The following is a 13349-nucleotide window of genomic DNA, read 5'->3' on the forward strand; positions in this document are numbered from 1 at the left end:
TATTCCAAGTCACATCTTTCCATCAACATCAGAACCTAAATCGCCGTCCATGAATTCATTCCCGAAGGTTTCAGACTGCGAACACCGATTTCTACTGCGACGCTCTGAGAAAACATTCGGTACAAACGACCCGAACTGTTACGCCATTGCACAAAAGTTCTGCAACATGACAACAAGCCTGTTCGCAATGCAATGAAAACACTCATTTCCTGCCCTTAACAACGCAATTGTCTACACCACCCCGACTCACCACATACATCTATGTCCCCCGGCGACTTTCTTTCTGTTTCTTTCTGCCCCCACTCCCCCCCCAAAAAAAATGGACAAAAACCCTGATGTGCACTCTCTGCTCAAGTTTTCGGTTCACGGTGAAATTGCAAATGCACACGTAACAGTCATCACAAAAACATGTCAAAGTTCCCCCCTCCACGTCACGGCGCTGCGCTCCATTCATGCACGGCAGGAACAGTCTCTGAACTCTTGGCCCCCACCTTTGTGTCTATATAAATCTTCTCTTGACAACATTAATGAAACCAGCCTTTAGTGAAAGCTGCAGACGAAAATCAGACAATGAGACATCAATTCTATTTTGACTAATGTGGAACTAAAAACATTTTCGGGTGCCATAAATCTAAACTACATTCAAGGCATTAGAGGAAATTCATATTTGGAAAGATCAAAACCAACATTTATCGAAAGTGAGATGAGAAACGATGAAAAATAAAACTTGTTATTGCAAACTCAGTGCTTGCTTTCGCCAATGTTCCAGATTTGACTTGTGACACATCATCAAGTCTGACTTTAAAAAAAAATAAAAAATAAAAAATAAAAAAAAAATTCAAACAAATCCGAGTAAAATGAAAGCCCTTTCCAGCATGAAAACTGCACTGCACAAAGCCAAATGATGTTTTCATCGCAACGTTTTTGGCACTGACGCATCTGACAACAGACTTTTGTCCTTTAAAGTGGTGAACGCACAGAAGAAAAGATAGACGGAGAGAAAGCACAATTAAATAGATCTTAGTTTAATGCTGAAGACGAAACCACACACACACACACACACACTCAACCTCCGTGTCCCCTGCGCTTCAAGTCTCTCATGTCAGTAGCTTTCTTATTTACGGCGCAATATGGCACTCGCCCGCACATCCACACACACACACACACACACACACACACACACCCCTTAGGTTTATTTTAATATCATAATCACAATTATATTCTTTCGTCTCGTAATTTTACGTCACTACGTAGTTAAATATGTACACACTGATGGGGCAGAGTGGACTCTATTCTGTTTTTCAATTCGAGGAAGAAAAAAAACAACAACAACAACAACAAAAGAAATCCTCTTAATTCAACAGCACCCGACTTTGCAGTTTCTCGGACTGAAAGCTCCAAACAGCCTTAACTGGGCTGTGCAGCGTCTTTCATCGAGACATCGGTGGCTCATTTTAAGCTTTCCTCCTCTCCCGAGCGTGTTCATCTGCCCGGGTGGGTGGGTTGCTTCCTTCCTTCCTCCCTCCCTCCCTCCCTCCCTCACTGGCTCTTAACTAAAAGCGTGACCTGGAGGGAGGATTTGGCACAAGGTAGGATTATCATTAAAACCAGTAGTAATAGACGAAGGGGTTCTTACAGCAGATACTGTCCTTTAGTGCACAACAGTCCTGAGAGAAAGTTTGTACGGTTGAAGGTGACACAGTTCCAACTCTTTTAGAGAACCACTCTGGTCTTTTCAGAGTGACAAACAAGGGGCGAAGAAGTACAAGATCTTTGTTCCACCCTGTCGATTCTTCACTCGCTCTGCACCTCCTCCTTCAACACCGAGGCGGATCTGTGTGGTCCCTCTCCTCTTCTTCAGGCTTGGGAAGTAAAGTCCTGGCTGCTCTTTTGTCACTTCTTCTCCTCCCTTGTTTCTAGGGATGTGGGAGGTTCATTCGGTCCTCTATGAGAGTGTTGTCGGGGCCCTGTGTCTCCATGCACTGCTTTACGGTTGCTATGACTCCAGACAGACGCCTGTCCAGGGCTGCGAGGTGTAGTTCGGCCAGGACTGGGTGGATGGGATCGAAGGCCAGGGCCTGCCGCATAGCTGAGCTCAGAGCTCCGCTTCTCAGCAGGTTCAACCTGTTCCACGTGGACACACGGACCCTGACGGGGAGAGAAAAAAAACAAAAGGGAGGTTAAAGTGAAAGAAATCTCGTGAGCAACGGCTGAGATTTGATCATTTCCTGACTTACATGCAGCACTGATAGAGCGGTGCGAGGATGCTCCGCTCATCCAGAGCTGCGTTCCCGAAGCTGCACCAGAAAAACAAACAATTAACGAGACTGAGTCAAACACGAAAAGGCCTTTTCGTTTCAACGGCAGCAGTAACGCGGTCGCTGTACCGGACTGTAGTGGTGAAGAGGGAGCCGATCCGCAGTGCAAGGCGCTCTTCATCCCTCACTCTCGTCTGATCGTGAACTCCAGACCAAAGTGATAAGACTGCAGATACAAGCAGCTGAAGTTTTCTTTTTAGGGCGGTGGGCCTCTGTCTCTGCGACAGGGTGAGGAGTTCAGCTATCCAGGAGGAATTCAAAGTGGAGCCACTCCTCCTTGGTACTGAGAGGAGCCAGTTAAAGTGGTCCAAAACGCCCGAGTTACTCGATGCTTTGGACGATGCAAAAGATGAGCTTTTCATTAAAAAAAAAACAAAAAAAACCGAAAACAGGAGGTCGCAGCATTCATCCGAGCAATGGCGTAACTTTGACCGTCGCTCGCTCGACTCTGATCGATCGCTCCCTCCCTCCCTCCCTCCCTCCCTCGCGGAGATTTGCGTTCTTATGGCCGCCCTGCTGTTGTGATCCAGACAAAAACTAAAAGTAAGGCGTTTAAAGCCAGAGGCCTGTCTGTACTGCGATTTAGAGAAATCCATCAAAATCCATTAGCCACACTCTGCTGGCCATACCACTGTGTACACACACACACACCACACACACACACACACACACACACACACACACACACACACACACACACACAGAGTATGCTCTGAAAGTCGGAACGGAAGCAGAAGCGTTCCTCTCTGATTTACCCAGACCTACAATAAATATTGTGTTTGTTACAACAGCAGTTTCCACATGGCATATTTTCCTCTGAGGAGTCTTCAGTTCGACAAAAACATCCACTACGAGCATGAAATAATATTTGTTGCAAAGCCTTCAGGCTGATTTTGGGAAAAGCTCAAAACGTCAAGTGGGAGATGATGTGAAAAGTCACATTGTTTTGTTACACATTGGAAGGGAATTAATTTAGGGTTGAATTATATGACAACATGAGTTGAATTTTTTTGTATTACATGATTATTTAAATCATTTATTAAAAGGGAAAATATGTTCCCGCTCGAGCACGTCTGAAAACGAGCGGAAACCATGTTACATATTTTTGCTGTGTACTTACATTATCCCAGATTTTTCAAACAATGTTTAAACTAAGGAGACATGTTTTTTTTTGATCAATGGAATGTTTGTTTCATCGAAATGCTATCATATCCACTTCACCTCCTGTACTTGCTACAACTTTGGGGAAACACAGGAAAGACCAGATGGTACGAACGGGCTTGTCTAACAACTGGGTTTCCACCGTGCAGAGCAGAACTTCTAATTCGCTGAGGCTCCAACACTGCAAATAAACGACATAAATTACATTACAGACAGAGGCCGTTGATTTTTTTTCTCAGACTGGACTTCCTCTGAGTGAAATCAAATAATCAGTTGTTACTTTGGGCCGAACGACAGCATTGAAGGGAAATAAATTCCTGCACAAGCAGACACGACTCAGATTAAGTGGTGAGAGAGATTTGGGCAGTTTTTGCATTTATTCTCAGCAAAAGCTTAATTTATTCCTACACTTCACTTCTCACTTGACCAAATGTGAAAAATGTTACAGAGAAGATTTTCCACTGTTGGGTTTTGATCAGAAAAAAACAAACCGACTTCAAAGACGGTTTAACAGTTTGGAAGTGGGTGTTTATCATGAGTCAGTTATAAAGTAGTTTCAATGGTGATAATGATTTCTTGAAAAACAGATGGGCATATGGGAAAATGTCAAAACAAACTGTAATTGAAAACGAAAATAAAAAAAAAATAAGACTTCAACTGTAAGATGAAAGAGTGAACTTGGAAAAAGAAAGGCTTTGTTGTCGGTTAATATTGCAGCATTTTCCGGTAAGTGTGGGCTACCGATTTATTTGCGAATTCTTTTCCTTGGGAACAATGTGAGAGTGCCCTTCCCATTATTACTCACCTCTTTGCATTGTCGAGCAGGATGAGCATGCTGGCGCCTCCGTCATCCTGGAAACTCTCGTAGTGATGCCGATCAGCATTCCCAATGAGATAGTCGAATATGGCCGTGTCGATGACATCCAGTAGCCTCGGCCCTGCATCATATGGGGGCATTTTCTTCACTGCCTCACAATAGCTTTCATCATACTCCCACCTGGAGGTTAAACAAACACACGCACATCTAAGAAACCAGATCACAATCTGCCTTGATTCTGTCATGAATACGCGTAGCTGCCACCCACGGCCTTTCACAGAAAGAGAAAATAAAGGTGAGGCAGGTAAACATGGAGCCACAATTATTAGAAAGGCTGGTGCCAATAACACACGACAAGTCGCAGACCCTGAACATCGAAATCAAAGCGCTTGTCTGAATGAAGCTCAGACTTCAGTAACTTAGAATGCCTTGTTATTCGGGACAACGTCTCGACACCAAACATAGATTCACGTTAAAACATTTTCCTTTGAAGAGGCATAACTTTTGCTATGTTCGTGCAGGAGTGTATCTCATCAGTGTTTTTCGTAGGCTCTACTTGGGCTCACTTATATGACATCAATCTGAAATCAGAGCACCTTATTTCTGTCTTTTTTTTTAAACTGTTTTTGGTCAAACACTTGTCTGAGAATATGTCGGCATCTACCAGAAGCTTGAATGTGAAGTGTTTAAGGGAAGTGTGTGATTGGCAGCTACAGAAAACACCTTTGTTTAGACTTTCCCACTCTAAACTGCATGAAAACTAAAATATTGGCACTGTAATGTGTAATGCAAGGGTCTCCAACCAGTAGGTAGTGGTTTAAATATATGTGTGTGGAGTATCAATTTGTGTTGTTCATGTAAAAGTAGCATATTTATCTGGTTCGGTAGAGCCCAGCCACGTGAATAAATATTACAGAGTAGAGCCTAGCCATGTGAATAAATATTAAGAGTGTCCGAGAGCTACTCATGTACTTCTCGGATGCTTTAATCTTGTCAAAGTAGCTCTCAGAGGGGAAAAAGGTTGGAAGCCACTGGTGTAACTGTCTTTTCCTGAAATAGATTTTGAGATTTTCAGTGAAACATTTATATGAATGCTCGCCTGGGCTAAATAGCACGTGTGATTTTGTGTGTGCGATTTCTACAATTGAACTTCAGCGATTGTAAATGTGATGATGTTAAGAGGGGAGCATCACTGCAGCTGGATTGAGCAGAGGTTGTTTTTTTTTTCCTGTCACACATCTGTTCCGCACACATACTCAGCTTTAACTCAGCAGGTGACAAGAAGCTGAATCAGTCTTTGCGTGAAATTCTGCCAAAAATGTATCCTGTAAAGTCAGCGTCTGCTTAATATTTAATGACAGGTGAGAGTGAATTGTGGTGCTGAAGGCAACTTTTCTCTGAGGATGCCAATATAATGTGCTGATGGTTTCTTTGTATTGAAGATGCGAAAGCAGCTGTGTGCGCAGTATTGACATTTATGTATCTTTCCCTGCCGAATTGTGAAAACTTAGTTTTACAGCAGCAGAAAAATTAGATCGCAAATGAGGATGAGTTCGTAAAGAAAACAAATCTGGAATCTGAAACAGCAGGTGGACCGAAGTGTCTTTTACTACTTGAGTTTAGCGAGAAACCTAATAACACACGAGCGAATGCGCAGACGCGATTGTGAAATGTTCACTGTGGCGACGAGAGCAGCTGATCTAACCGTAGGATGACACACTGTTGTCCGTTTCAGTATCATCATCAGCTTTTTAGCCCAAAACTTTGGTAACTACACATTTTTCATCCTGAAGGACTACATGTCAGCAGGATGCTGTGTGTGGAAGTAAAGAAAGCTGCTCCGTCGACTCGCTGCAGCTCTTTTATGAAGTGTTTTATAGGCCTGTAATCTTTTACCATTTTCTGTTAAGTCTCCTTAAAACAGCAACAGAAGTTAGTAGTAACCATGAGCGAAACAGAAATGTCCATTTAAACTCAAGTTAATGTTTATTAATTGTTAATGTTTATTATTGGAAATGTTATTGCTCCTACATGTTGGTAATTAAATTCATAGATAAAATTCACATGTTTGCATGTCCAGCTGCCTTCCTGTCATAGACTAAAAGCATCATTGCATTACTGACTGTTTGTTCCCTGTAATCAATAACAAACTGCAAATGTTTTTTTTACTAGAAAAATCTTTAAGTTAAGGACCTATGAAATAAATCCTTACAAAACCTGTGTTCCTTTTAAAATATTTTTTTAATCAACTAATACAATGACCAATAAAACAAATAAATATATATTTTAATGAAAAAAGTAATAAGGAAAATTAATACATTCATAAATAAACTTAAAATTCTGAACTACCTATGATAAAAAAAAAAAAAAAAAAAAATCGAGCTAATCAGACGGCTGTCCTGTCGGTTCTGTCGGTCATCTGATCAAAGCATCGAATCGGCCTAAAATGCAACCGGAGGGAACATCTTTTACAGACCATGTGTTCATAATTTAACTTTTACACTCACTTCTGTGGTCTATAAATTACAAAAAACAAGTATTTAGTGCTGCCACACTACAAGTTGTAATAGATTGCATCAAATGATGTTTGACACACCCCCCCTCCTTCATTCACCCCGACAGGAAGTGTTTCTCAGAAAAAAGGAGTGGGCGGAGCGCTATAACGTTCAAAATTAGAAAGTACAGGCCAATTTTTTTGTTGTTTTTGTTTAACTTTTGAAATGTTTTTTTTTTTTTTTTTCATTGGGGAGGAGCTGTTCAACAGGATTTCCCCTCACTTTAAAAACGAACTGCGGAGATCCTTCTCTGGGCTCATTCCCAACACCCACCTGGCCAGCTTCCCTTCTCTGTAGGTACGTCCCCACGGGTGTCTGTGTTTCTGCAACGGCCAGACGTCTGGCAGCCAAAGGGTTAAGGACCCCTCCATGATCTCTCCCTCTGCACATGCTGGCTCGCTCTCCCGACAGTAGTAACACTTTCCGTAGAAACATGTGTTATTACCTGAGGAGAGAGAGAGAGAGAAGGGGGGGGGGTGTAATAAAATGAAATCAGTTGAACTTGACGTCTCATCAACGCCGAGATATAAAAGAGAGTCGAACCAAACTTTTATATACAGCGAATAATGCAAACACGGCATTCTGACGAGGGACAGGATGTTTATGAACATCGATGAGAGGGGAAAAAAAAAAAAAAAACGATAGTGTGAAGAGTGAAAAATGTGAACTACAGAGAGAGTGCATTCTCACTGTCGCACATACATGGACACCGAGTTATCAACTGTTGGCGAGGTCAACCAAACATACACGTGTGCTCATTGCAAGGAACTGAAATCAGTTTTGAAAACAGTCACTGCTTCATTTCTGTTGAGTGATTAATTGGCTGGTGACAACAAAATTATTTCAGCACTGGTTGAAAGTGGTGACAAAAACACAGCAGAGCACATCAGGATCATCTTCACCTCACTTCAGTTCGCCGAAGAACAGAATCTGTGGGTATTAATATCTTACAACAACTTGGAATTATTGACGCAGCGGAACAGGCATAAAGGCTGCCTGTGAAGTCGTCACTGTACCCCGGTGAGCCAAAACGTTAATGACCAAATGAAGTGATAAGCGTTAAAGCAGCCGTGGGCCACATGAGCGAGTGTAAAGACCTGAACGGAACTTGGACGAGCCACGAATGACTTTGGAGCTCTGAAACAGCGAGGCTCGTGGGGAGCCTGTGGACAGGCAGCGGTCCGAGGAGGGACAAACATGAGGTCCCTCCTGGTTTCCCTTCAATCATTTCTATGGGTGAATTACAAACCGCTAGATTGTTTATAAACATGCGGAAAATTCTGTTAAATCGGAGACTATGTCAAGAAGTGTTTTCACCATTTGCAGGCTCTTCTTCCAATTACAAAATTCAGCTGATCAAAATCTCTGGATCGTGTTTCTATATGGTTTCTTCTTTCTATGGGTGATTTTTTTTTTTTTTTTTTTTTTTTTTTTAGCCTGCATTTCTGGATGCAGTGATGAACCGTGTTCACACACAGTGGTTTTCCAAAGTGTTCCTGAGCCCATGCAATGATTTCCACGAGAATGGTGTCTGGTTTCACTGCTATGCCACCCTGAGGGGCTGAAGATCACTGCCATCCATTGGGCCTTTCCCCGTACATAGAGATTTCTCAGAAGAAATTTTTTTTAAACATTCCAGAGAGGATGCTGTGATATGACACAGACATTTCCCCCCCTCACATTTACACATTTTTCTGTCTCACATCACAGAAAAACATTTACACATTTTTCCGTGATATGACAAACTCAGAGCACACATTCATCACTGCTCTACACAGGCTTGAAGGTACTAGAAAATGTTAATTGTTGTATTTTCTTTCTATGAAATAAAATCACTTGTCTTTGATGGTCCAAGGTTGGTTCATGTGATGCTGCAACTAATGCGTCCGACTCGAACCCACAAAGACAAACTAATGAGGAGAGCGCTGCAGCAAACAGAGCTAATAGAGGAGTTCAAAGTCTGAATTGATCTCCTCTTATGTCGGGTCAGAGCTCCCTGCTGCTCTTCAACATGCTGCCAAGCTTTCTCTTTTGCTTCTTTTACTTCAGTGGCTTTGTTCAATGTTACCGTCGTCTTTTCCTTTTACTGGTAAAGAATATATGAAATCTAAAGTTCTCCGTCTCCATGTATATTTCTACTGTGAACTGATGGTGCTGGATGTCTCGTGTCTGCGTTTCAAATGAATGAAATAAACCCGACTCGAGTCTGCTCAGAGTTTACTTTCTCAAACAGCGGATTTACTTTATTAAGCTTATTCTGAAACAGGCATGAAGCCCTGCTTCTCTTACGAAACAAGTTAAGATTTATTATGTGCTGTGACACGAAGAAGCGCTACATTTGTTGAACTTTGAATGCTCAAGATAATGATCAGTGTTAATGAGTGCGTACGTGTGAACAACGGCTCGTGTTCGCTAATGCAGCTTTAAAACTTTGCTTTACCCACATTACAGAAGAGTTATTTTCTCACAAGTGCTCGGGATAATCTGCACCACAGGTTATCAGCGTTTTTTTTCAGAAGTATTTTCAGGACAAAATAGTTCCTCTCAAGCTAGCAGAGAATGTCAGCTACTCGTCAGCTATTTGTAAATCTGGACAAATAAAATCAAAATTCGTGCATGACCACCCGCATGTAAAAGCAGGTTTTGGTTTTGGATTAGGGTGAACCAACCCTTTGAAGTTTGTCTTCATTGAAGCCTGTTCCACTGTGGTGTGTGGTTATCTGAACACATCTACGAGACGACTCAAACGGGAGGCGGTGTTTGGGAGCTACTAGTCACGGCAGTACAATGAATGCAACCAGACAGTGACCTCACTCTGCTGTCGCTGTGGTGGCAATGTTATCACACTGCGACGTAACGACGAGTTAACGACGAGCCAGCTATAACAGGATAAACGAGAGAGCGCAGACCTCCAACAAGGCAGACCGTCCACTCTTCTATAACATGCAAATCTACAACAGCGACCACGACGTATGACTGAAAATGTTTCCAAAGCTTTTAGAATGATGTGTCAAAACACATTTGTTCACACTCCACAAAGACTGCTTGCTGCATTAAGTTCAAGCAAGTACGCGTGTAGACGATGACGCCCGTGAATGTGGATTGTGATGGGAAGTCATTGTATTTATAGAATGGCCTATGTTTTTGCCCTTTTGAACTTTGCTTGCATCTATTGGAATTCAAGATATATGCCATTTTGAAAGCCAAATGTCCAATCTGACAATGTTAATGATCATCTTATGGTTTCTCCCACACTCTTCATGTTTCATGAAAATCAGGCCGGTAGTTTTTGCCAGACAAAACCACAAACATAACTTTCTTTTATACAGCTCACCCAACAGGTTTAGACCGTGTCTTTAGAACTGCATGCCCACCACGACCGGTTTTGAAATGTAGGCTTTCTAGAATTCATTTGCAGGGGTTATTTTTTCACATTTTATAAAGCTCATCCAAAGCCACAGAAGACGTGTATAGAAATGTTTTCACAGGTTAACTCCCTGTGACTTCTGAACTGACATTTATGTGCTAAACTGCCGGAGTTCCCCTCTGATAACAATAATGTTTATTGCAGCACTCTCAGTCCACGGCTTGCGGTCTGACATTCATCTCTCCTGAGTTTGGGATGCATCTATCTTTGCTCTTTCTATGATAGTGGATTAAACACCCTCCCTGTATAACTCCTTTGATTTGACATGATTACAGCGTATCAACAGCGCCACACCTTCACCAACCGGACTTCGCATGGCGTATGCTGCTTAGGTCGAATGAGACAGAGAGTGATCAACAGAGAGACAATGAAAACCGAGATCAGGGTGAAAAAGAAAGTGGACCAGATGAGTCAGGAGAAAGGGAAAACATTCATGCCACACTCACTTCTCACAAAACGTTTGTGAGAGAACACATCGGGGTAGACATCGACTCACCCTGCATGAGAAAAGTGCTCAGCAGCTGGTCTGTGGCCACGGGTTTGATCTCGGTTCGCAGGTTGACGAGTCGACCCACCACCAGAGGCGCTCTCCTGAACCCAAGGATCCTGCGGAGGGGATGTAACAACGGGACACGATAGCAGACGTTTACGCGACAGAAGATCAGAGCAGGTGTAAGACTAACGACTAACAACACGATGCTTACACACCTGTCCAGGTGAAAAGCTGCCACCTCTGCGTTGTGTCTGTCGTAGCCTGCGTACGGTTCCCCTTCAACCACGTAGTCTCGGTTGTATCTGGCGGAGGGTGTAAAGCACACAAATAAGAAAACTAAATCACTCTTGGGGGCAAAAAATGTAAGTGTTTCATCCCATTTTTTTTTTTTTGTAAATGTCTGACCTCTTGGGCTTGAAGACGACTTTCTGTCCTCCGTCCAGCACCAGCAAGGCTTTGAGCTGCGTGCCCTTATAACCCACATCTGCCCGTTCTATCCTGGCAGCGCTCAGGGAGATTAGCACTGCAGCCAGCTCCGGCGTCTCCTCGGGGTACACCTCTCTGGGGCCCACCCACTGGCTCGCTATCTCCCACGGAGACTGCAGTGTGTGGGTGAGGCGAGCGCCCCGAGACAGAGTAAGACCAGCTTCCATCTGTTAGAATCAAGTAAGTGGATTTGAAATAAGCATGTAAATCGTCTCCTGAACTGCCGAGTAAGACTCGACACCAGCGAGAGATTTTGTCCCTCCAAATGACAGTATATGTTTTTCATTAAAAGGTAATGGACTTGCACCCTGACCTTGCGAAACGCTTTGAGGTCCCGCCGGCTGGCAGCAGATCCTTCACCTCCATCCAGCAGGAAGATCTTGGCCAGGCCCAGCAGGAGGAGCACGGCACACAGCACCACCATGCGCTGTTTGAGCTTCATCTCCTCACTGACCGGCCCCGACCTCGCCCGACGCTGTGTGTGTCCCCCGCTCCGAATCCCCCTCACCCCTGATGCATGGCCCCTGCGACTCGCAGTCACCGACCCGCCCGCCTGCACAATAAGACAAACTTCTCTGAAAGGAGGCGGGGGGAGGGGGTGGGTATGCTGCTTTTTCCCTGGAGCAAACAGGGAGAGAGCAGGAAACTTACATGAGAGATGTTTGGGGGAGGGGGGAAGGGGGGGTGTATATATAGAGAGTATAGAGAAAACTGATTGATTTGCTGAACCTCTAGCTTGTTTCTCCCGGAGGCGGAGGATGACCCAGTACTGCAGCACAGCTGAAGCCTGACCAGCCCATGTAACTGCGTGAGGACGACACGGTCTGGTCGGTGTGCAATCCAACAGCAGCACGGACACAAATGTACGCTGTGTGCCAACAGCAAAGCTGCTTGCCGTTTCCTGTATGCAGACTTAATCTGATTCAAGGTAATTGCATCCCTCGTCTCCTGCACCGGGTTAGGCAACAAGGTAAAACTTCTGTCTTTCTAATGACTGTTTCCAGTGAGATGATGGACGTGGTGCAGAGAGAGGGGGGAGGGGGAGGGGGGTCAGGTGAGGTGGTGGACCCAGCACAGCCTCACGGTTTGACACTGCTGGAGAGAAACGGCCCGCGTCCCGGTGACGGCGATGGGAAGCCAAATTAGAAAAGGTCTGAAGCCAGGGGCGTTACTGACGAGCTCCAGATCACCACCGCTGCCACGTTTACCTGCTGACGTTACAACCCGGAGTAATGCTGTCGCCCTGTGGCACAGCGACAACAAGCGAGCCCATTAGTCGTCGAAAAAAAATAAATAAAAAACCCCCGACGACATATTAACAGCTCAGCCGACTCGGGTTTAGCCACGCAGGCAGCCGCTGCTCCCATACAATCGGTCTTTCATGAGGAGACCTCCTCCACAGCAGGAGAAAACGCTCTGCCCAGCACCGACCGCACAAAACACCCGAGACGCTGCACGGCACCGTGATGCCTCCCCCAGTACGCGTCTGATCAGGTCACCGTATCTGCCACGACGTGGTAACATCTATCTGAGCGCAGCTAGCTTGCTCACCAAACCTACGTACTCTCTCTCTCTGTGTGTGTGTGTGTGTGTGTGTGTGTGTGTTAGCTACAGCCGCGCTAGCTGCACACAGCCCCGTCGTCTTGTTTACTGGCTGCTGACCGAGCTCGCTTTACCTCGCGCTCATCTGTCGCTCCCCGTGGATAAGGTCGCGTCCGGCCGTCTCTGCGCTCCCGCGGTTCCAAAGTTCCGGGTAATAATTTGCGCGGGGACTAAAAGTCACGATGGGTTGTCATTTTCTACAAGCCCTTCGGTTGCTCCCTTTCCTCCGCCCTTCTCTTCGGTTCCTTCTCTCCCCGACCCGCCGTGTCCACTTCCGAAATTAATTCCTCCTCCTGCGCGAGCTCCAGGCGGCCGCCAGGTGGCGCCGTGGCACCGCGAGCCCGTCGCGCGCACTGTATGTAAATGTATGGGTGCCACCATTAAATAAAAAATAATAAATAAAAATAAAAGGAGGAAGGGGTTTTTCTTTTCTTGTTTTGTTGTTGCATTTTGAGAGTGAAATCGAAATGTTGAGAGTAAAGAATCAAAC

At 44.6% G+C, this 13349-nt stretch overlaps 1 protein-coding gene across 3 annotated transcripts; it reads right to left on the reverse strand.

The window, feature by feature from the left end:
* Positions 1–1004: 1004 nt before the first annotated feature.
* fam20b (FAM20B glycosaminoglycan xylosylkinase) lies at positions 1005–13132 on the reverse strand. Of its 3 annotated transcripts, none has more exons than XM_069150040.1 (9): positions 12934–13132; positions 11571–11810; positions 11177–11424; positions 10987–11073; positions 10775–10884; positions 7125–7296; positions 4285–4476; positions 2238–2297; positions 1005–2148 (listed from the first exon to the last, which is right to left on the reverse strand). In XM_069150040.1, exons 2-9 carry the CDS (start codon positions 11697–11699, stop codon positions 1917–1919), a joined length of 1230 nt encoding a protein of 409 aa, XP_069006141.1. In that variant the 5' UTR covers positions 11700–11810; positions 12934–13132; the 3' UTR covers positions 1005–1916. The 3 variants fall into 3 exon arrangements, with proteins under 3 accessions (XP_069006141.1, XP_069006142.1, XP_069006143.1); XM_069150041.1 differs by having other exon boundaries at positions 11571–11875; XM_069150042.1 differs by lacking the exon at positions 12934–13132 and adding an exon at positions 11987–12919.
* Between the last annotated feature and the right edge of the window lie 217 nt (positions 13133–13349).

Source organism: Embiotoca jacksoni, unplaced genomic scaffold (genome assembly GCF_022577435.1).
Source record: "Embiotoca jacksoni isolate LCO1_2020_lvr unplaced genomic scaffold, fEmbJac1.0.p SCAF_16, whole genome shotgun sequence".
Classification (NCBI taxonomy): Eukaryota; Metazoa; Chordata; class Actinopteri; family Embiotocidae; genus Embiotoca; species Embiotoca jacksoni.

What these genes read in the sequence shown, in the direction of transcription:
- fam20b (XM_069150040.1), bottom strand. Translation starts at nt 11,699, where the DNA reads ATGAAGCTCAAACAGCGCATGGTGGTGCTGTGTGCCGTGCTCCTCCTG. An exon ending in ACCTCAAAGCGTTTCGCAAG is followed by an intron (nt 11,425 to 11,570) that starts GTCAGGGTGCAA and finishes TGATTCTAACAG; the next exon opens with ATGGAAGCTGGTCTTACTCT. An exon ending in AGAGAAGGGAAGCTGGCCAG is followed by an intron (nt 4,477 to 7,124) that starts GTGGGTGTTGGG and finishes TTTAACCTCCAG; the next exon opens with GTGGGAGTATGATGAAAGCT.